Source organism: Chaetodon trifascialis, chromosome 9 (assembly GCF_039877785.1).
Source record: "Chaetodon trifascialis isolate fChaTrf1 chromosome 9, fChaTrf1.hap1, whole genome shotgun sequence".
Classification (NCBI taxonomy): Eukaryota; Metazoa; Chordata; class Actinopteri; order Chaetodontiformes; family Chaetodontidae; genus Chaetodon; species Chaetodon trifascialis.
The window spans coordinates 19,560,794-19,587,439 of NC_092064.1; the positions used below are offsets into that span (position 1 = coordinate 19,560,794).

General features: G+C 44.1%; 2 protein-coding genes across 2 annotated transcripts in view; one reads left to right on the forward strand and one right to left on the reverse strand.

Moving 5' to 3' along the window:
- Positions 1-26,646, forward strand: part of ppp1r37 (protein phosphatase 1, regulatory subunit 37) — a 303,049-nt gene that overhangs the window by 225,278 nt on the left and 51,125 nt on the right. The gene's annotated exons all lie outside the window — the stretch shown is intronic.
- On the reverse strand, positions 1,189-25,207 carry ttc9b (tetratricopeptide repeat domain 9B). Its single transcript, XM_070970475.1, has 3 exons — positions 24,420-25,207; positions 5,544-5,726; positions 1,189-4,934 (listed from the first exon to the last, which is right to left on the reverse strand). Exons 1-3 carry the CDS (start codon positions 24,877-24,879, stop codon positions 4,840-4,842), a joined length of 738 nt encoding a protein of 245 aa, XP_070826576.1. The 5' UTR covers positions 24,880-25,207; the 3' UTR covers positions 1,189-4,839.

Sequence of the window (26,646 nt, forward strand, 5' to 3'; positions counted from 1 at the left end):
CCAACTCACTGAAACTGGAGAAAAAAGCGTTTAAAGAGGAAGTCTTTTGATTTTACATGCCAAAGTCAGCTAACACAGATAGTACTGCTCAGACTTTGGTTGTGGAGTTTGAAAGAAGTGAGCCTGAGGCTTGACTCAGGCTTTGTTCCAGGCAGTCAGAAGGTGAAGCTGAGAGCTCGTTACTGATGCAGCTCACCTGAGTATGCTGCGCTCAGGAGCCTCCAACCTGAGCGGCAAAACAATCTCACTGTCCATTGTGACATGTTGAATGTCCATCAAATTGAGGAACTTGTGGGAGACAAGTACACAGTCGGGCTGCACGGTGGCGCAGCAGGTAGGGTGCGTGCCTCACAGCAAGAAGGTCGCAGGTTCGATTCCCGGGTTGAGCCTTTCTGTGTGAAGTTTGCATGTTCTTCCCGTGCATGCCTGGGTTCTCTCCGGGTACTCCAGCTTCCTCCCACAGACCAAAAACATGCTCATTAGGTTAATTGGTGACTCTAAATTGCCCCTAGGTGTGAATGGTTGTGTGTATGTGCCCTGTGATTGGCTGGCGACCGGTCCAGGGTGTAACCCGCCTCCCGCCTGTTGACAGCCGAGATAGGCTCCAGCCCCCCTGCGACCCCGAAAGGGATAAGCGGCATAGAAAATGGATGGATGGAAGTACACAGTCAATTTAGTAGCTGCTCTTCATATCTTTCAATCATATTGCATGGTCTTCATCATCGTGACCTTCATGAAATGAACTTTGAACTCAACTTTTTTTTTGGACAAGAAGACTCAACTTTTTTTTTGGACAAGAAGCCCTTGAAGTCCTTGAAGATATCAGATGACACAATCAAAAGCTCCAGAAGAGCTATTATACAGACCTTGATTTAAAATTGTTTTGTCAAATGCTGCGTCCAAAATCAAGGATGAACTCAGCCTTTAAACCAACGTGGATGAGAAGAAAAAATGAAAATCTGAACGTCTGCAAATTAAATCTGCAGATGAAGATCATGTGATACGAACGGTTTTAGAAAACTCCTCCAGAGCCACAGAAGACATTTTACAACGTCTTCTTCCTCATGCATAAATTGGAGGAATGTCCCTTTAATAGTTAGCATTGACCAATACTGACTAAGGTCTGGTGAGCTCACTGCTGTCTTAGTACGACATCTGTATCTTTATTCTGACCACACAACAACATCATTCCTCTTTGTTTGAAACTTTATTCATAATCTTCATTAACCAATCAATAGTGCATTCCCGGGCTAGCAGTTCAGTAAAACCAGTGATGGAGGCCTGCGATGTTTGGATGTTGAATGGAAAAAGGCCTCTTGGGAGCGAGGCGAGACAAAAACTCAGTCATAGCCTTGACGTCCCCAGCTCCATGTCCTTTTTTCCTCCCTCTCCACCACCACAGAAACAAGCGAATGGAGATCTGTGGCTGTGAGGAGCAGCTCTGCGCTCCGGCAGAGTCCCTCAGAGTCCTCCTCCGCTCCTGTGTTACCGGTCGCCTTACTGTGCAGAAACAGACGAGTCGGGTGAAAGGTCATTTGGACAGCGGGGGGTGAAGGGCATTGCACACACTCTGAGCCAGTTCTGGATCCCTTGACGTAAGGGACATCAACAGAAATACCAACAAATACAGACACAGTCACAAAGCAGCTCTGTGAAGGAGCTATAGTAAAATTCTCTTTTCTATCTCTTGCTTTTCTTTTCCGTACATAAAGTAAGTCAATAAAGTAAAGCTTTTCACAACCATAAAACTTTCCATTTTTGTTAATTTTTTTTGTACATTTGTTTCATATATTCACAAAAACTACTCTGACATTTGACAAACATTTACCTCAAATGACATCAAAGCAAAAGAGCAAAAATAACACAGCCAGTAGTTTGACTTTTCCGTCTCTTTTTTGTTGTGCTTTTTGTTGTTCTCAAAGCTACACTGGTCTCGAGATCAAGTATCTCTTGCTGCACGGACAGCGTGCTGTCAGATTGCGCTCACAATAACAGCCTGAGCTCCCGTTAATCAGGAACTGATCAGCCAGAAGAGAACCTGTTCTGTGCGCAGCTAGTTATCCCCAAGACGGTCATAGCACACGTTGAGCTAGAATGACTTGGCACAGCGAGACACAAACAAGATGGCGGACTGGCGCTTTGGAGAGAGGACCACAGGAGGAGACCTATCCCCGAGGGGCTCATGGGTGAGTAGACTCAGCCCGGGCAGCCATGGAGACCGAGCCTGCAGGTGCCGTTCCTCACTGCTGTTTTGTTGATTTCTTTCCTCTGGGGTACCAGGGGAAGAGAGAAGAAGAGCGTAGAGAGGCACATCAAGAGTGAGGAAGGCTTCTGCGCCTGGTGTTTTAACTCCAGAGCTGAGCGATCAAAATCAAATGTTTGAGAAATTACACCAGTGAGTTGAGCTCATTTGTAGTAAGTGCGTAGCAAATCGCTGCAGCCAGGTGCAGAAATTTCAAGGAAAACCCTCTGAGAAAAGTCGAGATTGTGGCAGATTAACACCTGAAGTTTGGGAATGAGATGTTCAGCTATCATATATGGATTTAACGCTCAGGTGTCCACATACGTTCAGCCATATAATGTCTTATGATAAATCTCCTGAACGTCTCTGTTTGTAATCTCGTGTCTCTGCTGCAGCTGCTTTACTGGCCTACTTCTCCCTCCACTGGAGCCTCTCTGTATCATGCCGGTCTCCTCGACGCATGGTGCCGTCTCTCCAGAGTCCCATTGACACACTTAGGTCCCTATTTACCTCTTAACAGGTCACTGAAAAAAAATGGGGAGGGGAAATCTTACAGCATCTTTGATTTCCTCTTCCACCTTTTTTTTTTTAAATTTTCTTAAGCAGTGGAATCACCTCTCATCACCTCACTTAGCTGAGGCAGAAGGTGACCCTTTTTTTGCTGATTTATTTCTTACTTATTCTACCGCAGTGATCAGAGTCTGTCACCGTCTTCTGTGTTTATTTATAAAGGGCAGAATGGATAAAGGTATGAGCAAACAGTGTGGCAGCATGCCATGACAGAAAGCAATAGAGCAGATATAATCCCTATCCCATACATCTGAAGTAACTCTCTGGAGTCGCACGTTACATGCAGGAGGTGTGCTTGCACATGGGAAAGAGTTTCATGGCATCAGAGACGACAGGAATTCAGGTCATGCTTTGATCATCAGTCCAACCTTCTGCAGAACAGGGCAGGCAGATTTATACCTCTGGCAAAGCTGTCATAAAAGCAATATTTGCGTTGTCAATGATTTGGCTTCACAAGTCACAAGAGAAGCGGTGGCAAATTATCTACGTATCGTTTGACCTCTAACCACGGATATCCACAAACCGTATCATCAGGAGTGTCGGCTAATGCTAACGCTGCGTGTTGTCTGTCCTCACAGCTCTATGTTTGGAACAAATTTCAAACACAGATAAACTGAAAGAGGAAGAAATCTCAAATGGCACCCTCTTGCTGAAGTGCACTAATGCTGAGTGCTCCAGGACAGATGTGTGATTGTTTTCCCTGCACTAACGCTGCCCAGAGTCTCCTCGGTGTGTTATCGATGTCTGGGAAGCTTCAGCATTACCGATAAAAGGTTGGACCGACGTTTAGAAATTTAAAGTGTTTCTCGCTTTGAAACTTTAAAGTGGATCTCCATCTAGCCAACGCCGGTTGATGGAACTCCGATCCCATTGGCTATTTTCCCTTGTGACATCATTAAAGGGAGAACAAGCAGGGGCGGAGGGAGGGAGAGAGGGAGGGGCTTCGACAATCTCAACAACACATGACCCAGAAGGAACAACAGATTCAAGACACACCAGTTTCCACAGTAGCACACCTGATAACAGCAAGAACTGCTGGAGAATTTTGTCTGTTTGCTGCGCACACAGATGCTATTAACAACCGATTAATTACCACTGAGTATGATGAACACCGAAAGCAAATTAAAAACCCTAGTAACAGATTATAAACACTTGAATTAGCCCTTGAATTTAAAAAAACAAAACAAAGAAATTTCCGAAACTGAGATCCATGGCCTCAAGAAAGAAACGTGAGACAGAGGAGCAACAGATTAGGCTTTTTCTCTAATGAACGATTACTCGCGCTAGTCTGTCCCATAGTCTGGGTAAGGGGTCTGAGTGAGCCCTGTTGGGGTAGGATGTACAATCAAATTGGGCTATGGTCTTGATATGTGTGTCTCTCTCTCTCACACACACACACACAGACACACACACCCCTCACTATCCCCTGATTATGCTTCGAACTGCCTCCACACGCACACGCATACATACACACACGCAGACACACAGCCACCCGCCCGCCCTCCTCCCGGTGTGGTCGAGCTTCCCACCCCCGATATTCTCCTGGAGAGACCGAAATAAGACGGAGAGAAAGAAGGCAGAGAGAAAAAGAGAGAGCAAGAGAGCAGAAACAAAATGCATTTTATGTTTTTTAAAACATTTACTAAATCACGCAAATGTCCATTATTCATATGTATATTCTGAAGCTCCGTTTTCATTCCACCACATGGACGGTTTCATTTGAGTATAATACAGCATTTCCTTGTTTTTTGTTGTTTTTTTCATGTTTGCTCGACTGTCTGCGTCTAGGGAGAGGAACCACAGCACCTGAGGGAGAGGAGGGGAAGAAGAAGAGGGAAGAGAAGGAAAAGGAGGTCGGGTTGCAGACAGCGTTTGATATGTCTCCCTGGTGAGAGGGTCTGTCTCTTCTGTCTGTGGGCTGTGCTGCTGTCAGGAGTCGATAGAGGAGGTGGAGAGAGGGAGGGTGGATGTGGGGACTGCTCGTAGGGCCAAAGGTTGAGGGGTCAGGAGGGTGAAAAGGTCGAGGGTTAGCCCTGGGTCTCTTTGCCACTCTCTCGCTCCCGCTGTCCACTCTTGCTCATCTTCATCTCAGTCAGCTGGATGTACCGCAGCACGTTGGTGTCTGCGATGGAGAGAGAAAACGTAATGGATGTGAGGCAGACAGAAATGAAAAGAAGAGTCACATCTTTACTTCAATCAGTGCAATCTCCTTAGTTAATGCAGTTAAATTCAGGCCTCTTTCATGTCAGAGCAATAAAGGCACAGTGATGAGTCGGGTTATGACTCTTAATATCTAATTAAGAGTTGAGACAGAACGTAACCTTACAAAAATGCACCCAAAGCAAAAAGAAATTAGTTTTGGAGTAAAAAACAGCAAAGGTACAAGGCTAAATACTTCATGTTCCAAACTGGGAATCAGCCACTAATCCCATGAAGCTCTGCAGTCAAAACATGGCGAGGGAATGACCTGCATGTCACACAAACCCTCTGATATTGAAAACAGAGCTTGCTCTATTTTGTTTATGTAAAGCTTGTTGACTCTGGTTCAGGTAGCTCAGAGAACAGATGAAAAACTCTGGTGGAGCAGGTTGCTTCCTCAAAGGCACTACATTATGTTACCTTTCTGCTGTTGTGGCTAAAAACTCTGGTTTGGTACACAACACAGCAAATATTACCATGCTGTTCCACTGCTGGGTGGCTGAGTGTAACTGAATGCACAGTTCATCCTCACCTGTGGGCTCGCGGTTCTTGGCGTCACGCAGGTAGCGTAGGGCACATTCGTAGTCACCCAGGTGATAGAAGGCGATGCCGGCTCGGTACATGGCCTTGAAGTGGTCTCTCTGGTGGCCCAGCACCTTCAGACAGTACTCCTTCACTCTCTCGTAGTTTACCAGCTCTGACTGCAGCAGACACGCTGCAGGGACGAAGAGAGGGGACAAGGCAGTCAGTTGAAAAAGTTTGTCCATGCAAACACCTTCAATCTCACTTAGCAAAGTTTAAACGGCAAGTAAGTCCTATGAGTGTAAAACAAAGATGGGTATATTTTGCTGACATCTCACTCTGTGCCACAGTGAAACCTAGCCTCCACAGTACTTCCTCAGGATGGCAGAGAGCTGACTATAAATAGCTAATGCTAATGTCTCGCAGTGTGGAGAAGACACAAAACGTCGTGCAAGCAGTTCGAGCCCTGGGGCATGAGAGTAATGTCTCTACATGCTGCTTTTCAGCTTGACATGCAAAATAGAAAAATGGAAGAAAACTCAGTTTGAGGACGCTTAAGTCGTTTCCCCCTGACTTGGCCTTGTAAGTAGCGAGAGCAGAGGAAAAGAAAGGCAGGATGCAGAGATCAAGTGAGTGACAGATACCGCAGAAGTCCTTTGGGATGAGGTGTGAGTGGTGAAGTAGAGCTGAGGTCAAGGCCGGAACCAACGGGCACTTTACTGAACAGAAAAACGTCATGAAGTGCAAACTGTATTCCTGTAGCAGCGTTTCGCTGTAGAGATCTGAGATCAGCTAAGGTCAGCATAACTTCATTACTAAAGACACAGAAACACACACAGCTTTTAGTCCACCAAAGCTTCTAAATGCCTGCTGCAGGCTCAGATATCTGATCACACAAACACTACTCCTCTCATAATCACAAACACTCAAGGTTTTGCTTCACTTCTCCCTTCACCCCTTCATTTCTTTCTTTTCCATCAGCGTCTTAATCTGATCATTTATCAGAAATTATTTTCATTTATCCCTCCTTGTACCTCCACTGTCATATCTCCTCCCCTGCTCTCCTTCTCAACCCTCCCTCCATCCTCCCTCTCTCCTCTGAGTCTGCCCTTGACACACAGACAGCTCTGTGAATAACATGAGTCAGGCACTATTAGCTGGGAGGCAGGGTGAGTCAGGAGTGAGAGACAGAGAGAGGAGGGGGGGGGGGCTGGGGTGAGGGGCATGGCTACAGTAGGAGGTTTACATGCAGGGAGGATGGGGGTAAAGAAGAAGAGAAGAGGTGAGTGAGGTGAGACCTATGGGAGACTATAGGGTGAGGAGAAGGGGAGAGTGTGTTAAAAGCCGTTAGTGGTCCTCTACCTGTCATGTCCCCCTGAGCCTCAGAGACTCCTGCAGAAGTCTGGCCTTGCCGTCAGCCACGCAAGTGCAAAACACTAAATAATTCATGGTGGACATCAGGGGACGGCTAATTCAATAACAATCAATGTGTTTTCGTATTTAGTGGTGGAAGTTGCATGCGCGACTGGCAGATGAAGGCAGCACGGTGTGTGTGCGTGTGTGTGAGCCTCTGCCTCAAGCCTCACAGCTGTAGCTATGAACTTTGCTCTATCACATGCAATTAAAATGTTAAGGGGGGGGGGGGGATACCTGCCCTTTTATCCTCCATTTCTCTTGGCATTTTCCCCCAAATTATGGTAAATACAGAATGAACAGAATGAACTGAATCATATGAAGCATTTTATTATCTTATATTTATCTGCATTCACATGCAGGTATCTGTTTATAGAGAGCAGCTAAAATATCACCAGAAAATGTCTCAAGTTCATAATGGGACTGTAAATAATGACTTGTGCGCGAGAGGAGGTCTTGGCCTGGATATCTGCTTGCTACGTCAGAAGCCCTGAAACACTGGCTGTTGCCCCTCGAGGCTAAATGGTCTCCAGATGATAGCTGATGGGTTATAAGACTGTGTTTTGAGAAACCTGGATATGTTAGCTGGAAGAATCTGATAGAAACTGGGAAACTGTAGCACGTAAACATGTTCCATATGTGCAGGTGCATCATCAATTCCAGTTACACAGTAAGCCGATCAAAACATATGATTAAGAATAATGACTGTAATAGATTGTAATGTCACTTTTGTTTTTCATTAAGCCAAATCGAGCGCAGTGTTAACTTCAGACAGCCAGAAACTCAATCAGCCACACCTGACCATCAGACACCTGGATACTGCTATGATCATGTATACAGAAATATGAAAAACCGTGTTTCTCATGTTCCATGCAAACGCCATCTCCTGGACCAAAACAGCACACTGATATGCATGTAAATATACTTGAGTGTGACAGTGAGCCAGCATACAGAACACCGGGACCCTGAAACTGAATCAGCCAAATGGGATTAAGCCATCATTCATTTTAACAGTTATGTGCTTTTCCTACTGTGACATGTCAAAATGCCTGAGTGAAAAACGCTTATTACCAAAGGACATGGCTCAGAGTGGCATCATATTCTCCATAATACCCCTGACATTTCTGAGATGTTGATGAGTATTTATGCATATTCAGACAATGAGATGTTTTTAAATTCTTAATTAATTAGCTGGCTGTGCAGACGACAAACTAAATAGTGTTGCTTTTGACTTCCTCCTGTCAAGCCCTTTAAGTTCTTGCATGAAAGTAGTTGCTAGGTGGACGTACACACACACATGCTCATAGTTAGAGGAACAAAAGCAAGTCTGACAATCCTCTTATTTTTCAGCTCATGACTCAGCCCAGAGCAGAAGAGCGAGGTCGAAGCTGTTTCCCATCTTCTGTGATCATAAGTCTGCTCAGCCCGGTACAGTGGGAATCACCTCAGATGCCCTCTACCGCTCCTGCACACCTCTCTACAGACTCCACTCCTCTATTTGTTTTTACAACCGTCCAGCTACGACATGACTACTCTCATCCCTCCACACGCCCATCCATCATCGCCCTCCAGCAGTGGATGCGAGTCGGGCTTTCAGAGGATTCAGTTACAGTCTATAATGGCCTAATGGCTGACGCAGCCAGAGAGTTCACTGGGACTCATACACAAACACAGCAACACAATAGTTACCAATGACATGGGCAGAGGCACAAACACACAGGTAACACAGGTGAATGCAAAGGAACAAGTGGGTCTGACTTGACGACAGAAGCACAAACAGGTGACTTTAAATGAACTGTCTGATGCAAACAATGGTTAGAAAGATACTGTACGAATACACGCAAACACAAAAGCAGTGTGCACAAGTGATGACTGGCCGGCCGCACCCTACTGGCCCATTAGGCAGATGGATGGCATGCCAGAGGAAATGTAGAGTGCGGTGAGATGCATTAAGGGTGTGATAATGATGGGATCATCGGAGCAGGCTGGGCAGGGACACAGACAGACAAAGGCTCCATAAAAAAGGCAGAATAATATCAGTGGAGCCAAGGTGTCCCAGTCACTGACAGAAACAGACACATGAGTCTGAGGGCTTCTGTTTGTGTCCCGTGTTATCATTAAAAATAGTGATCCAGCAGCAGTTCAAATCCTGGACGTCTGCTGAACTGATTAACGAGGTGAAGACAGAAACACGTGTTGCTTTCTTCTAATCTTTGCTTTTTTCTTGTAAGTTACAGGATAAATTACACTCTTTACAAGCGATGCAATGTTCAGTGCCAGCACAGGAAGCGGCGTGCCCTTTACGTGGTGAGGAGTTCACCTACGTCACCAACCTGCACTCACGTTTTTATTAAACCTAAACAAGTGTTTTTGTTGCTTATAACCACATCTTACTCGCTGTAACCAGAATCTTTGCTTCACCTTGATCACAACATAGTCGCTATGTGAAAGTGGGAATTTCATAAAGTGCAGTGCAAACAGCCAAACAGCAGACATGCAACTGGTGACAAAGGGTTATAAGCAGAGCAGACATGATTAGTTTTGATTAGTAGATTAATGAATTGGTCAATCAACAGAAAATTAATCTGCAACTATTTTCATAATCATTTAATCTTTTCAGTCAAAAATGCTGAATTATTTTCTGGTTCCAGCCTCTGAGATGTGATTTGCTGGTTTTCTTTATAATATATGACAGTACACTGAGGGTTTTCGACTGATGGCAGGATAAAATGAACAATTTGAAGATGCAACTTTGGGCTATGGGAAATTACAATGCTCATTTTTCACTATTTTCTTATAAGCAGACATAGTCGCGAGCCAAAAAGGTCGGGGACGACTGTGATCGGGGACACAGTCTATCACATCCATGCATGCTCAAGGTCCCTTGCTGCTTCGCTGACCCTGAACTGCGGCTACGGCTCGTGGATTCTTGTTTTGATTAAAAATGCAGTGTTCCCACAGCTTTTTATTACCACATGTGAGATGTGAGAGGAGGAATAATGAGATGTGACTGCATAAAGGAAGCTGGTGGAGCAGACAAGATAGATTTGCCTTAATACGAGACTTAATGTGAGGACAGGGACAGAGAACAAGCTGAGGCTGGGACACTGGCTATGTGTGTGCCCATTTAGTGTCATTGTCCCTTTCCGGAACTGCCTCACTGCCAAATTTAAGGCGCTGCAGAAATAGACAAAACACAGGAAATTGGAAATAAATAGAATAGAAAAATGTATTCGAAAATGTATTTGAATGTCTAAAACCGAAGAAAAAACCCAACAGATGCAAAGCAGCTGTTAAGTGTGATTGCGTGTGTGTGTGTCTGCCTGTCTTCATGCGACTGTATGCGTGTGTCTATGTGTTTCCGCTGCTTGAATGTCGAATCAGAGGTGCTGCGAGTGGGAGTGGTTAACACATGCTCAGGAACCCCACTGGTTTTCCTGAAGCATCATGTCTGAAAAAACAGTGCCTGCACAAAGACTGGCTTTCATTTAGCTGACAGAGCGCCAAAAAGCCTGAGAGGAATAAAGGAGGGAGAGATTTGAGAGAGAGAGAGAGAGAGAGGGAGAGAAAAAAAAGGGCAGGAAATAAGACAAGAGAGACAGGGGGCAAGGGAGGACAGAGATAGAGACAGCACTGACAAAACAAAATCCAGACACAGCAGAGGGAAAATAACGGCAGAGTTTCTGTATGACAGGTACAGAGGAGAGAGGAGAGAGGAGGAAGGAGCAGGCAGCGCGAGCAGTGGAAGTGAGGCTGTTTTCCCTCCTCTGCTCTCCTTTAATACATGTTTTTAAGTCCTCTGTCTCCACATCACCACATTTTCCCTCTGGACCCATGCCCCCCCCCCCCCCCCCCCACCTCTGTTCCCTCCTCTCCTGTCCCTCTCCATCACACCAGGCAAGACACCACGATCCGGCTAATTTAAAGCCACTTGTGGCCCTGGTGATTAGTCTGCTGTCCATCACCTTGTAATTAGTTCTGCAAGGAGATAATGGCAGATGGAGAGACCCATCACTCTCACTGATGCTCCCACACAGACACACAGTCCTTATTTCCTCGCTCATCCCTCCATCCTTTGACCTTCGTCCTTCACTCTCTCCTCCCTCCGTTTCTTCCCAGCTATGTGCCGCTGTTCACCTCCGCCCTGCCCTCCTCTCACCTTTCACTGCCTCTCCTATAGAGCTGCCGTGGTCCGACAACAGATTTATTTACAGAGTCAAATGAAGCGTGCTTTGTCATCATGAAATCGCCTCACACATACATCCTCTGAGCAAAATCCGATCCAGCATGCTGACGTCACAGCTCTCGGACAGTGTCGCTGGTCTCCCCAGGCCCACTAAGAATAGCTCCACCCAAAGCGTTTAGCGAATGTCTTTCTCTGTTATTGAGAGGGACAGGGCTACGGCTCCTAGCTCGCTTTATCACAAGGGCTTGTCTGCGCTGACATGACACAGCATTTACTCCACCTTCACCAGCCACTACCTGCAATATCAACTGTATTTCCTTTTTCTGTCGTCTTCTTGCATCTCAGTTTCTGAGAAGTTGCTGCTTTTCATCTTGAACCCATGAGTTCATAGCTGTTTTTTTTTTTTTTTTACTCTCAGGATGATGTCACTCCAGTAATGTACCAGATGAGTTTTTTTTTAATATCGCTTATATCACTCAAAATGTGACATTAGGGATATAAAATAGGCTCTTCATAATGACTGCTGTGATTTCTTATTATAAAAGCTCATCTTCTCATCAAGTAACATTTAACTTAAAACAAGCGGTGCAGATGATCTCTTTGATTGTGTGTCACTGTAGCGGAAGACTAATGCAGCTCCATATGCTGTCAAAAAACCCTCATAATTACTGCCTCTTATTGCTCTTGTTTGACTGTGTGCATCCCACAGGCCTCCACAGGCCCCTCTGGGGTAGTCAGGAATGTAGAGTGCTGGGACCAGCCTCACAAATGAGTCAGAGACTATTTTCAGTGAGTATAGTTGAGAGAGGAGCATTTGGGTGGATCTTGGGGGACAAGTGTGCACAACTTGATTTGGACTAAAAATCTCCATCATCACCTCTATGAGTGTAGTTTGCTGATACACCCTGAATACTGCATGACCAATCCATATCACTATATATATACATGTAAATATACATAAAGATTGCATGAGCAGCTGTAGCTTAGCTTATGATGCATTCACATCATTTCATTCAGACTATAATTATGGGCAACTAGTTGTAGGTTTGAGTTAAAGTCAGAAATTCCCGAAAAATCTCCAGCAGCCATCTTGGAATAATGTATGAACGCTCCCAACAAGGTCACTGTCTAACAAAATCCTGCCTTCACAAATCAACATTTTGTCTTTTCACAGGGGATATGTGTTGAGTGGTGAGCTTTGGACATGCTAGTCACCATATTTTGTATATGGGCAGAGCCAGGCTAGCTGTTTCCAGGCTTTATGATAAGCTAAGCTAACTAGCTGCTAGCTGTAGCTTAACGGACAAACATCAGAGTGGTATCGGTCTTCTCATTTAACTCTCAGCGAGAAAGCAAATAAGAGCATTTCCCCAAATTTCAAAATAATCCTTTAAAAATTCAATCTGCCTCTCATTTGTACTTACGCTGGCAATGCTAACCCTACAGAATCTGCCTTGCCCTCCCATCCAAAAACCCCATGTTGGCATGTTGATTCCCTCATAACACTGACACCGCCTGCCGTGCTTGGAAACTGCTGGTGCATCAAACATATTTGCATGGATTACCCACAGTGCAACACTGATCCCGGGAGTGAAGGGAAGCGAAGTAGCCAGATTATTCTGTTAGATCTCACAGAGAGCAAAGAGGGCAGAGGGAGGCTTTTTAAAACAAGATCAACTGGTCCACCTCTCCTCTGCTTACTGTTTGCTGTAAGGTCTGGTCCAACAGGAGCACATATTGTTTTCACGTCACTCATACAGTATGCTGAGCGTTTCCAGTCATATGACAGGCCTTGAAATTCATTCGTCTATTTGCTATATTTTACCACACATCCTTGAACCCCAGCTCCACAAAGGTCCCGGCTGTGTCGAACTTCTACTTCGCTCTGCCATTTGCACCCTCCAACATCGTACCACTCTCCTAAAATAGTAGCTGACTCAGGATTAATGCTCATCTACTTAAATATTTATACAAGTGAGGAAGCTATCTTCTCTATGACTTCACCAAAGATGAAATCATTTAATGCTCTCCCTTGCACATCACAGTTTCCAGAACTTAAGCTGCGCTGTAAGCCCATGGTACTCAGGGTGGGTCTTTGTAAAGTTTCTTTGAGGAAAACCAAAAGTTCAGATAGTTATGTTATTTAATTCATTACAACATATATCCTTATATGTTCGAGGGCAAAGGGAGGATCTGGGAATTTCTAAATTACTTTTAGTCTCAAGAGTAAAAACAGGCATTCAAACAGGAGATAAGTGCAGTTTAATAAAGCATAAAAGAGTTTTATTAAGGCTGTAACTGGAGCTGAACTCCTTGACAGAGACATAATTTTGTTGTGGCCCTTAGCTAGGCCATTATCTGATTGGTGATGTCATCTGTGGACACTGTGCAGACTTTTGCCGTCAGCCCAGCAGATCTTTGCCTACTATCTTCTGCCGCTGGCAGACATGTTGTTTCTAACATTGTGAAGTAAAACAAAGACTGTGTTTGCTAATATTGATCCACTTCCTGTATTTTTTCAGGTTTGTCTGGATAATCTGTGTACAGTAGTTGTGCATGCTCTGTGCATTATACTGGCTATAAGCTAGATAAAGGAGTCTATGGAAAGGTCAACAGAGGAAAGTGCCAAATGGTTTGGCTCAGAATGTGATGGAGTCAGCCTCAATCTGTGAGGTAGTAAAGCTATTCCACTAAGTACCTGAAGTAAATTAATGGATGGAGCGCGGGCTTTCGTCATTTGCAAAAATGATACAGCCATGTGTTGGCAGCCCGTTGTGTTTAGAAAGCAGCCAATTCACAGCGTGGACACCGTCCAGTGTTGGAGGATATGGATCGCAGCTTACTCCCAACAAGGTGTACAATCTGGGACCAAGCAGCCAAAACATCAACGAAACAGCACATCAACTTTGGCCATTAGGGGTGACGGAAACAAGCTGTAAACACAACAGTGATTATTCAGATAAATTGTGAAGTTGATATTGCGAACTTGCTTGCAAAAAGTCACCTATTTGCATATTCAGCAGACACGGGGCATTAAGATTAACTTGGAGCTGCGTTTGTGTCCACCTGATGAATAAGTCTAATATTTACTCTCACTTTAGTTCTGTTTTTTGGTGTTCATCAACCGGTAAGGGAAATATCTGTCTCTTTGGCTGCCACATGCTTCAGTGTCTTCACCAGCTAGTCGCTAACTGTGTCTGTCTGCTGTTTGGTGCTAAACAGGTAGTGTACAGTGAGCTTTAAGAGCTTTTTTTCAGAGAGAACAGCTGTTGCTTTGGCCAAAAACAAGCCTGTTGACAACGGTGGGAGTAAACCAAAACAAGACAGACGTGATCCATAAAACGGAAACAATAAAAAGTTGGAATAAAAAAGTTTTTATGCTTGGCTGAGGTGGAAAGTTTCTAAAAACATAATATAGCTAACTACAGTGGAAAGGGACTAAATAAATAAATCATGACATATATGAATCATGTGACTTAAAACATCTACTGAAGAAACAAAAAATGCCCCTCAAATTTCCAAAATTTTGGATGAAAACAAGCATTAATGTGCATTTTTGGGAAGTTTGGTTTGATTGTTGAACGATGTACTGAGAAGATGCTTTTAGAGTTGGTGATAATTGTGGGTTCATCACCCTCTTTAGCAAACAGTTCATCTTTTGCTCCTTTGTTCATATTATTGATTATGGCAGCGCTGTACTTGAGGATGATTGGTGGTGTGAGTGAGAAGGATGGCAGCAGGCAGGCGCTGTCTGTATTCAGACCGGCCACAAAAACAATTTTCATTAAGTTTATCACTGAGGATCATCTGGAAACAATTAGTGAGAAAAAACCTTCACAGGACACAAAACACTGGCCCTTCTCAGCTTTCCTGGAGAGGGAAAACCAGCCAAACAGATTTACAGCCCTCCAAAACCTTTTAAATCCCATCACCTGCCCCCTGTGGCCAATCAGGGAGGGTCTCTGGAATTAGTGCCACTTTGACCCAGGTGGAATCAATATCTCCTCATTAGGAGCTAAACGGTGTGCAGTTGTGCTTTAACAAAACATCCCCTTTGCTGGAACTGACGGACATCATGGCAGAAAAAAATTAACCACACAGCTCATCCCAAAATACAAAATACAATCGTTTCCTCTTACATGAAGTGCCATTTATCCATCTAGACTGTTTTGGTGTGAGTTAATGTATTGGCTGTAGAGATATCTGCCTTCTCTTGAATATAATAAATAAACTAGATGGCAACCAGCCTGTGTTGCTCAAAGTGCTAAAAAATACATTTGAAAAGATTAACAGCAGTGACCTAGCGAGCAGTTTTATGTGGGACTCATGCATCTACTCTCCTCACCCGAGCCTGACAATGCTAGCTTCTGGAGATTAGTTCATAGCTCACTAATACTGCTAACTAATGTCACAGCACAACCGAGGAGGAGAACATTAACCGACGTGTGACACGGTAGGTGGGTGTAGTTTGGGAGAAAGAAAACAGTTCCAACATGAAACTGCTCACAACAAGGTCTGTATATTATATTATATTGAGTAATCAGGTCATGATTTCTGGAAAGAGACATTGCTGTTGAGTTTTTCTAATTTATTTTTTGGCGCTTTGAGCAACACAAACCATCTAGTTCCATTATATTGGAGAAAAAGCAGACATCTCTACAGCCAATATCTCCATAACTTTCCAACTCACAGCAAAACAATCCAGATGGATAAACAGCACGACAGGCAAAATATAAAAATGTTGATCAGATGATCGAGAAGAATGTGCACCTTCCTCTAACCATACATACCAACACTGACACAAAATTAGAGAAAGTAGGCTTCATGGCAAGCAACCTCAAATTTCACATAACTCTTCCTAATTTTTCTTTAACAATAAACCAAAACAAAAAAACAGCTACAGTGTGAAAATTCTGCAAAAGACCTCAGTGCCTGATCAGCAAAACCGACTCAACACAACCTTTATATTTCACCGCCGCTGACGAGTTTTCAATGTCAACCCCCGGCAGTGGATGTAATGAAGCAGTTGGTGTCAGGCCGGAGCAGAGCGGGTACGGAAAGCTCAGATAACGACCAACATGGCTTTTTATCAGCATGGAGCTCAGAGGATAAATATAAACAGCCAATTGGTTTACTCTGTACTGTCCACTGGAGCACAGGGTGTTTGATGTGCGCAAATAGCTTCGGCAAATTCTCATTACTGATGGCTTACAGAGGATGAATATTCTGTTCTCTATCTATCTCCCTCTTGCACTTGCTCTCTCTCTCTCTGAGGGTGTCAGAAAAGGGCATCTGTTTCGGTGTCCCCTCAGCTGATGCCACGACTTCCAACTCAGACTAAAAAAAGCTTTGACAGACACTTTCAATTTATTCATTACTTCACACAACTGTCAGTCCGTATCAAAAACATGATCCAACAATCTAAATCACACACATATAACCGCACCGCACATATCACAAACAAACACATGGGCACAACAGAAGCATTATAATGAATCCCTGAGGTGTCAGCACAATGAGAGAAATGTAATTCTGCCAAAGGTGCTTTAATGCAAATCTTTATTTATTGTCCCACGCTGATTAACTTCTTCTCTTTCAGTGTTATGTCCTGTAGTGCAACCAGACCCCATGCTGATCATTTCTGGCACATCAGAGACACACTAATCACATTAAATGTGCCATTAATGTGCTCACAGCCTTATTTTACAACAATATTTGAAAACATCTGAACCATCTTGAAAGAATCAGGTTTTCTGTTGCACTGCACTTGATGGAAAATTGAAGTAGCTGCTCCAGCTTTGTGGACACTAACAGAGCTAGAATAGTCAAAAATAGATATGACAAAAAGCATAATAAAAATATTGGCCTGTTGCCTTCATGCCCCCTTCTTCTGCCTCCCTCTGAGTCCTTGCCTGCCCTCTCTCTTTCCTTTCCTTCCTGACAGATGACTGGATCTTATTTTCTCTCTTGACAGGAGTCATTTGGGCCTGTCAGGGCTCTGATATAAATCAGCTTGGTCTGGATTGGATTTCTCAGCGTCCTCCTCCTCACAATCAAAAAAACAAAACAAATGCAGCTCTAAAAGCCCTCTATTCACTACTTAGAGGTCATAGAAGCAAGCATTTTCCTCCTCTCCTTCCTGACCTGTCACTCTCCTTTACAGTCGTACCCTCCCTCCCCTGTCGTGTAATCCCACCATATTTCAGAGTTCTGTCCACTTTCCGCTCCCTTGGTTTTACTCCCTCCCCCATTCCAGCCTCTGCATCTTTTCTACTGACTCACCCCTTCCCCCATCCTCCAAATCCCCCTCTCTCTCTCTCAGCTGTGAGGTAATTCAGAGTGTTGGTATAGAGTACAGTGTGAGTGGTACAGTAGAGGGAGTGCCAGTCGTACCCCTGACAGCAATGCCACGCCATCTGCAGCCCTGGCACACGACACTTCCACTGCTCTCGTTCTGCTCTTTCCACCCCTCCAATGGCAGACGTACTCACTCAGAGGGAGGAAAAACACCAACCAAACCTCCCCCCATTCCCCTTCTCACCCTCACATGGCATCGCTCTCCCTCCTCCATCCTCCTACAAGCACATTGCACAGCTCTCGCCAGAGCACCTGGCATGTCCTTTTCCTCTCCCAACTTCTTATGCAACTCTGCTCTTTCTCCGTCTTAACCTTAATCTAACATTTCTTCTCCCCATCTCCTTTCGTCCTCACTCTCTTCTTCTGCCTTTATCTCATGCACTCCACCACGTCCCCTGGTGACGGAGCTGGCAGGAGATGAAAGGGAGGGGTTTTTTCTTCTGTTCTGCTTTTGTAAGCGAGCCTTGACTGTTAACTAGGAGCGGTTTCCAGTGGACTGGTGAAATCAGTCTGTCTGTGGTGTTATACATCACAGACATTATTCTAGTACAGCCCCAGCAGCCCCCATCTGAGGCAAGACTGGGCTTAGAGGCTGTGATGTGGCGAGTCTTCAAGGCCGATGAGGAAGTGCAGCGATAGCACTACAGCTCTGTGTCTCGTGATTGACGATGAAGGCAGCACCTTTCATGTTTGTTCCAGCAAGGAACAGATGTTGATGCCACCAACAGGCTCATTAAATCTGTATTATAATGCCTGTAAGTGCATGTCATGGTTCAAAAGTTCATTGATGGTGAAACATCCTGAGGCTCTGAATACAGAACATGTGATGGGACACACCTGGTTTTAACATTTGCCGTATATCTGGATACATTATCTGGATAATGACATTAGATCTGTGGGTCTTTGCATTTCTACCTGCTATTAAAATGCTTTTGAATCAGATCTCAATATGCAGATTAGTTCATTGTCGACAAACACGGTGCGTCCCAGGTCCAAGCAAGACTTTGTGCATTTACATTTACATGACATTAAAAATACATTAAAAGAGAATGTCCAGAGTAATGACCCCTTAATTATGACCTGGCTCTAAGGAGCGTTTTAACATCTTTCAGGTCGTTGTTCGCTGGTCACTGTTTCAGATCACTCTCACTGCTCTCATAGCATCATTTTTAGTGAAAATCTGCTCCAAACACCCAAAGCACAGGTCTCATCAGACTGTCACTTTGCACCTGTGCCTCACTTAACGCAGCTTGTGACTATTTTTAACAGATTTTTATTTCCTTATGAACAGGAAATTAAACTGAATGTGGAGTTTATTAGACAATTATGGTGGCATAAGATGCACGTTATAAACTGTAACAGCACAGTGGGTCTCTACAAACACCAGTGTGTTTAGTGGCTGTTCATAACCTGTCAGTTTTTGTCTTACTCAGGTTAATTCATCCAACCCTACAGCTGCTTCTGCATGTAAACACAAAAGACCTTTGTTAACTGGCACCGCAAAATTTCAAAGCTGCTTTTTCTTCGCTTCCCTGCAGAAAACAATTGTTTGTGTTTTTATTTTCATTCTTTTAACGCTTTCTTTTAAACGTGATGAGTGGGTGGAAATCGCTGGATCATCATCATGGCAAGCAGCTGAATAAAAAGGTGGCTGGTGTTACGAAACAAACGATTTCACTCATCTCCTCCTGCTGCGCCTCTCCTAAGGCTGTGACTTATGACTCATTCACAGATCGAGCCAGTCGGGAGGAACAAAGGGAGATTTCAGGCAGAGATCAGAGCGAGCAGGAGTTAATGAAAAGTCAGATTGATCGCTCTCACAACAGGATCACACCACACCGCTCCCTGTTTTATTCTCCGTGCACTCTCTAATGCAGAGTTGAACTGATTAAAACTTACTATAGCTTCTATAACTGGTTGGTAGAAGTCTGTCTGTGTGCTTTTTCCGTAAACTCAGAGTAGCTGCTGCTGAGAGTCATGATCAATATCAAGAAAAAGAGCAAACACACCCCAGTCACATCTGTTATTTCTGTATGTGCCTCCGAGTGTTTGTGGTGGGTGGATGGATGGTTGAGGCAGGCAGGCAGTCCGCCTCTGGCCAACATGTTGCACCACAGTGAACTGCGACAGACACAGTGGTGGTGTAACCCATTTAGATACAGCCCTACAGGGACAGACAGACTCGGGGTGTCTCCTTAACAAGGCCAGCAAATAGGACATTCATCATCCATCGTCTCTCCGTTTGACAGAATCGGGTGACGTTGCTGTTGGAGCTGAGACTTATTTCTCTGTTTGCCTTCTCTTTAACCACATTCACTCCCCTGTATAAGGTTAAAAACTCATACTTTCTCTTTTCCCGGCATCTTTCCAATGAGAATCATCTCGTTCATTCCTGAATTATTTCCTTTGTTGAAAACACATTCAGTTTCTCACTGCTCTTCTCTTCCCTTTCCTTTTTTTTTCTCAACTTGCATCTTTTGTGTCAATATGCTGAGCTGGTGGCAGAGTCACTCAGCATTCAGTGAAAACTTCTCACTCATCAGCATTTTAAAAAGTTGCTGTGATTGACAAAAGAAACCAGCGGTGGAGGAAGTAAAAGCAGCAGAACTGCACTGTGAAAACACTCACAGCTCTGAAAATGTGGCTTCAGTAAAACTATGGAAATATTACTTGGAAAATACACTTCAAGTATGTATTAAAACTATGACTGCAACAAACTGCTATTATTGATTTATCTGCAGATTATTTTATTGATTAATTGTTTGGTCCACAGATTGTCCAAAAATTGCTGAAAATTCAAATGCAATGCAACAATGCATCACCATCATAAGATCACCATGATATTGATGTGAAATCTTAAATTGTAAAGTGACTTGCAGCTGCAAAGTGATATGCATGAATGTGGAAATACTCCTCTTTGAAATGCTGCGGAGTGGAAATATAGAGCTCAAAATGGAAGTACTCAAGTAAAGTACAAGTACGTCAAAATTGTACTAAAGTACAGCACTTGAGTAAATGTACTGTAGTTACTTTCCACCAATGAAACGAGGGAAAACCTTGGCCTCATCACAACAAAGTCAAGAAGGTGATAACACACACACACACACACACACACACACACACACACACACACACACACACACACACACACACACACACACACACACACACACTCACATATACACATGCACACCATTACACTCCACTTCAACAAAACCAGCAATGTCAGCAATGGACGATCAGCGCTGAAAGCAACTCCCTTTCACTCTTACCACACACACACACACACACACACACACACACACACACACACACACACACACACACACACACACACACACACGCACACACACACACACACACACACACACACTCCACATCCCCAAGGCTGCTCTTCCTCAGGCCTGTGAATGCTGAGACAAACAAATACACCGTCCACACACACACAAACACACACACGCATGCAGTCACTCTCACGTGTGACTAGGGTTGCTGTTCCTCTCTTATTATGCGTCAGTGACAGAGACAGCTGACCAATCAAATGGCGGCTCCCCACTCATAACCACGGTGACCACCGTCTGCCCAGCAGAACTCTGGGTAACCAGGTGGAGCTGCACAACAAAGAGCTGCAGCTGGATGACTACAGAATACACACGATGAGTCACTGCTTCATTTCCGTCACAGCGAGAGTTTCCTCTGACTTTCTTTGTGTTCTGTTCTTCTGAACGACACCTGTCCTCTCTCACACCAAATGAACTGCCATTTTGTTTGACTCATAAACTCAGACTGAGGCCAGCGTGGACCGCAACATCCTGATCGTTCAATTTGAGTGTGAAACATGTCTGTAACATTTTCCAACATCCCTGAAATAAGGATAATTTTGCAAAGGTAAAACTAAATACATTAAGATATTTAGTAAAAATAAAAAAAATATATTATGTATAGTATTTTACCTCTCAAACTGTGACAGACTTAGGGGAGGTTATTTGCCATCATTCATTTGGAGATGGCAGCTGTGAAGACGTCTCAGTGTGAAAGTTAAAGAAGGAAGATGATGACATTGGATTGCCTTCCAGCAAAGTCTGGAGTACAAATCCAAAAATGAACTGATCCGACCAGCATGTCTTTCCTGTGTGGCTGCAGACTGCTTTATCTTATTTCTCTGTGCCATAATATGGAAGCCAAACACTGCTGTGATTGTGTGTTAATCCCTGGCTTAAAATAGTCCCAGTAAATGGACTATATTCTCTTCTTTAAGTGATGACTGCTAAAAACCACAATGCCCAGCTGTCTTAGGAAATTAATAAGCCTATTTTGAAAATGAAACCATATGTTTGAGAGCAGATTTACATCTTCAGTAGATACCAGTCATTTGGGGTGTGAGACAGATAGGAGAGGGACGTTGGTAAGTATCGGCAGACAGACTAACACGTTGTTGTTTTTAGTCTTTTCATGGGATTTGTTGATAGTAGCTCATGAGGCATTTTGAGTAAAGATAGTCGCAGGGGTAAACCTTAACACGACAGAAAGAATTATGGTTCATAGGGGGTTTAAGGGGTTTCTGATATGGCATAATGTGGATGTTTCCTGTCATTGCATGTTGATGAATACCAGCAGGAAAGTCGCCAGTATGAACATCTTAATCAGAGTGAAGCAGATACGTTATTGTAGTCCATGTAAACATAGCAATGGTTGAAGTGAGGTTTCTTTGTGTGTGTGTGTGTGTGTGTGTGTGTGTGTGTGTGTGTGTGTGTGTGTGTGTGCGCATGTGCACACTCTGCTGTTTGAAGCAGCAGTGAGGGGAGGGCATGAGCCGTATTAATACAACAACAGGGAAAAGGCCCAGCGATGGTTGCCATGGTAAATATGGCCCCCTGTCGCGTGCTAGCAGTCCCTTCCTCCCCCTCTTCTCCCCTTTCTGTACCACAGCTCTCTACTACTCCTCTCCACGCCTCTCTAATACCAATCTGGCTTCCTTTCTCTCCCACTGTCATTTTCACCATATCTGCTGCTTCTTCCATCCTTATTTCGCCGTCCCTCCCTCCTCCTCCCCTTCCCTCCCCCATCTTTGCTTCACGCCACAGTGGCCTCCCCACAGGCTTCAGACGGGCCCTGAACGCTGCGCAGAACGAGGCGACCTTCAATGCATCATGGCAGGCTGACTGAGCAGCGCCCGGGACAGCAGCGAGACATCATGCCACACTCATGACCCAAAATCACTACATCTACATATGTAGTGGTGTGATAGAGCTGCTGTAGTGTGCACCGTTCATCATCCCCTCCGGGGTGTCAGCATTCGTGATGATCTGCTGAGCACGTTCGGTTGTCATATTTTTCTTCAACAAAGATAGGCAATATATTCATGATTATAGTTCTTCTTTTATCACTGCAACATAATGTGTTTATTTATTGATACAGTAAATCTGATACACTATTTTGCTGTTTAAATTAACACTACAAAACAAATACAAGACATATCTCTTCCTGAATACTTTGAATATTGGAAATCTGGCTTGAGCAATGTGGGCTGGTGAGGAGCAACTAATTAAGTGATCGACTGATTGATTGATTGATTTGTCTTCAAAGCCACTGATATTTTAAGCTGAAGTGAAATATGGAAAATAATACCATGATTACTTGAAGACCGTCTTCCGACAAATCTGTTTTGTGTGTTCACGAGCAAGTGAACACACACTGTATGTGTGATAAAATATTCTGAACTCAATGTTCACTTACTGGCCTTTTCCAGAGCTTTTAACTGTACAGAAGGCTATGAGATACGGTCAAAAGCCACAGACCTTAACTTTCAGTTTGGAATATCTCATCTTATCAAAATGTTGGTTTATTATTGATAATACTGCCAGATTATACAACGCTGAAACACTGACATGCGTTAATTTGTTAGGTAAATTACATTTAATTAAATTAAAATTAATCTGCAACTCTTTTGATTATAGACTAATTGGTCAAAACATTTTACAAGCAAAAATTACAGTTCCCGGTTTCACCAGTGTGATGTTTTTGCAGCTTTTCTCTGTGTCATATTAATTTAAACTGAATATCTTTAGGTTTTGGACTGTTGGTCCAAAACAAAAGAAGACATCAGAGGACGTCACCTTGGATTTTAGAAAACTGTAATAGCCATTTTCAGTATTTCCCCCACAAATGATTAACTGAGCGACTCTATTTTAATAGGCCTGTTTTGGAGCACCCAAATCCAGCCTTATTAGGTCTGTTATGACACATGAGCGCGAAGCGAGCAACTGAAAGTAGTAACCTGTGGAATCGCTACAGTGATAGAGCAGTAATGTGTTCATCTTTTCTGTTCCCAGGAGCTTAGTTAACCCTAGTCACTGCCAAGTGGTGCCATTAGGCACAGCCGTTACATCACCCATTGGATGGTTCAGGGGACGTCCTCTCACCTCAGACCCCCTTGTGAAATGTTACAACACAACAGCATCATACATAATGAAAACATGTCTGAATTTCCTGTTACATGAAGACTTTGGTCCTGTGACTCTATTTGTTGTTGTTTGTATTTTATTTAAATGCAGTAAAATAAACGGATGTGCTGAAAAGAAATGGCAAATAAACCACTTGAAAGGGCTGTAAGAGCCTGAAATTGGCAGGACAATGATATGATGTGTTCATTTAACTGTGACAGTGGGCTAAATACTGCACTCATTTGGACAGACAGTGCACACATCCTCCATATTCACCATGTAGTCTTCTATTTGTCCATCGACAAAGACCCAGCATCATCCATTCCTGTTAAATTACAGGCTAACACTAAATGTTAATTCACCTGCCTCTGCACAGGACAAATCCAGCGCCTGCAGAGAGACCTAGCCGACAGCCTGTTGTGTTGTGTAAACCCGATGAACCGGAACGAGCTGTACTGTTTTGTGGAGGCGTACCGGCGCCGCTCACCTGTCAGGCTGTCGTAACACTCAATCTCGGTGCTCTCCACGGCTCTCCGCTGCTCCTCGGTCAGCTTGGCCGCGGCTTGGTTCAGCAGGTTGACCTCGGAGCCCGTCGTCCCGTCGACAACATGAACCCCTTTGAGTTGCAGCAGCGCCCGGTGGTACTTGCCGATCGCTTCCCGAAATTTCTTCTCCTTGTAGCAGCGGTGACCCTCCGCCTTGAAGTCGATGGCTTTCTGGATCTTCGCCTCCATCTCCATTTCAGCCGAGCCGGCTCGATACCCGCCGCCGTCGCCTCCGGCGGCCGCTGCCAGGCTCCGGCCACCGGTCTCCGGGTAGCTTTTTAGGCTCTTTATCGGGTGCTGTTTGGCTTCCATGTCTCTCAGTGAAAGCGGCTGGAGCGGGCCATGGTGCTCGGACACGAATGTGTGTTTTGTAGGGGAGGACCGGAGCAGCGTGCTGTGCATAAAGGATGCGGGATGGAGCGGCAAAGACGGCTGGACAGGCGGCGGCACAGGAGAGACGACGAGTCTCGTTAAACAGCCAAGAAAACGGCTTCGGGTTGTAGCTTGTGCTTGAAAATGGATGTAGAATAAATTAGAATTATGTTCGCAGTTATAAAGATTTAAGTCACGTCAGAAACGCTGGCAGAAACATGCTGAATCCCCCAGCCGTCGAAAAAAACGGGCTCCTCGCGCTGGTCCTCTCGCGGAAGGATGCTCGGGTGGATTTCTATGGTAGCAACCTCCGAGGCACGCGCAGCTTCAGCACCACAAACAGCGCACACACAACCTCTACCGCACAGCATTGTGGGAAGAAAAAACAGAAGTCGTGAGGCGTTGCTGCAGTCCAGATCCTACATGACAAAAAGAGCTAACATGCAGAAATATCCCGAAACAATCGATTAATTGTCAAAGCCACACTGCACTTTGGTAAAAGCAAGTGTATGAATTATACAATAATACTTAGATCTAACCATAAATAACAGCTTATTTGCATATTTATTGGGCTGCTTTGCAAAGGGTACGCCCTATTTATACGATCCCCAGTGATAGTCGTCCCATATTAACAATATTTAAATGATTAATTTGTGGGTTAGTCTTAGAAAAGATTGCAGATTACGTCACTCCCATTGTTTGGAAGTGCACAGAGGTCACAATAAGAAGAACAGGCTCGCGCAGGCTAACTCAGCGTTTACTTCAATCGAAATCCACTATAAACATTAGATTACGGCCAAAGTGGAGCGCCTGATGACTTCAGCTGATAAGGTTTTCAAGGAGATGGAGACGGACAGCAGGACGCTGCAGAGACAAGAGAAGCAGGGAGACAGCGTCCTCGAGAGGACGTAGTGTCAATTACACTCATTCTGAAAGTGTGGTTAAACCTGCAGCCCACCAGCTTTACACAGATGATAGGTTTCTTCTTCTTCTCGGCAAAATTGTGTGACTTCTGCAAGGTTGTGTCCTTATTTCCTCCAGATTTATAAGCACATTAATGAGAAGCATGTGTGAGGTGTGATTCATCTGGCTCATGATCAGACAGAGGAAAGCCTGCTGAGGTAATCTCCAGCAGCAGGCTTTCCTCTCACTGAGTCATGCAAACATCTGTAGTTTCACAGATGTGAGGTCAGCCACACACTGAATACATATGATTGATATAATTTTTATATATAAAATTTCCTGGGTGATAGATAGAGCTACTACAAGCAGGGTATTATGATTCATGTTGAGCCTGTGTTTGTCTTTTGTCTTCACACCAGTGCACAAACTCAAATAAATATGTCTGTGGGCCAACAGAGGTATTTTTATAGTAATAGTACTGTGAGATCATGACATCAGAAAATAAATACATATTTACTTTCCATTTTAAGTAAATGTAAAGGTTATAGCATTTCTGTATCTAAGTGGCCACAAATTCCTTATTTAGATTACCCATGTGTTTGTGCTGAGGAGGTATAATGATGTAAACATTGTACCGGTCATAAAGATATAGTTAAGACCTGGATATCAGATGAGTGTCCGTGGCACTCAGCTGTATAAAGATGCTCATCTGATGAAACATTAACATAACTCAGACAGATCCAATAACATTATGCAGCAGCAACCTCATTATGAGAGGAGTGGGAGTTTAATGGGCTCATTGATAAATGATCAGCTAAATGTTCCCAGGGGGACATAACTATTGACTTTGCTGTCATGTTGATACTTAAAGAGAGTTGCAAAGTACAGTTTGAG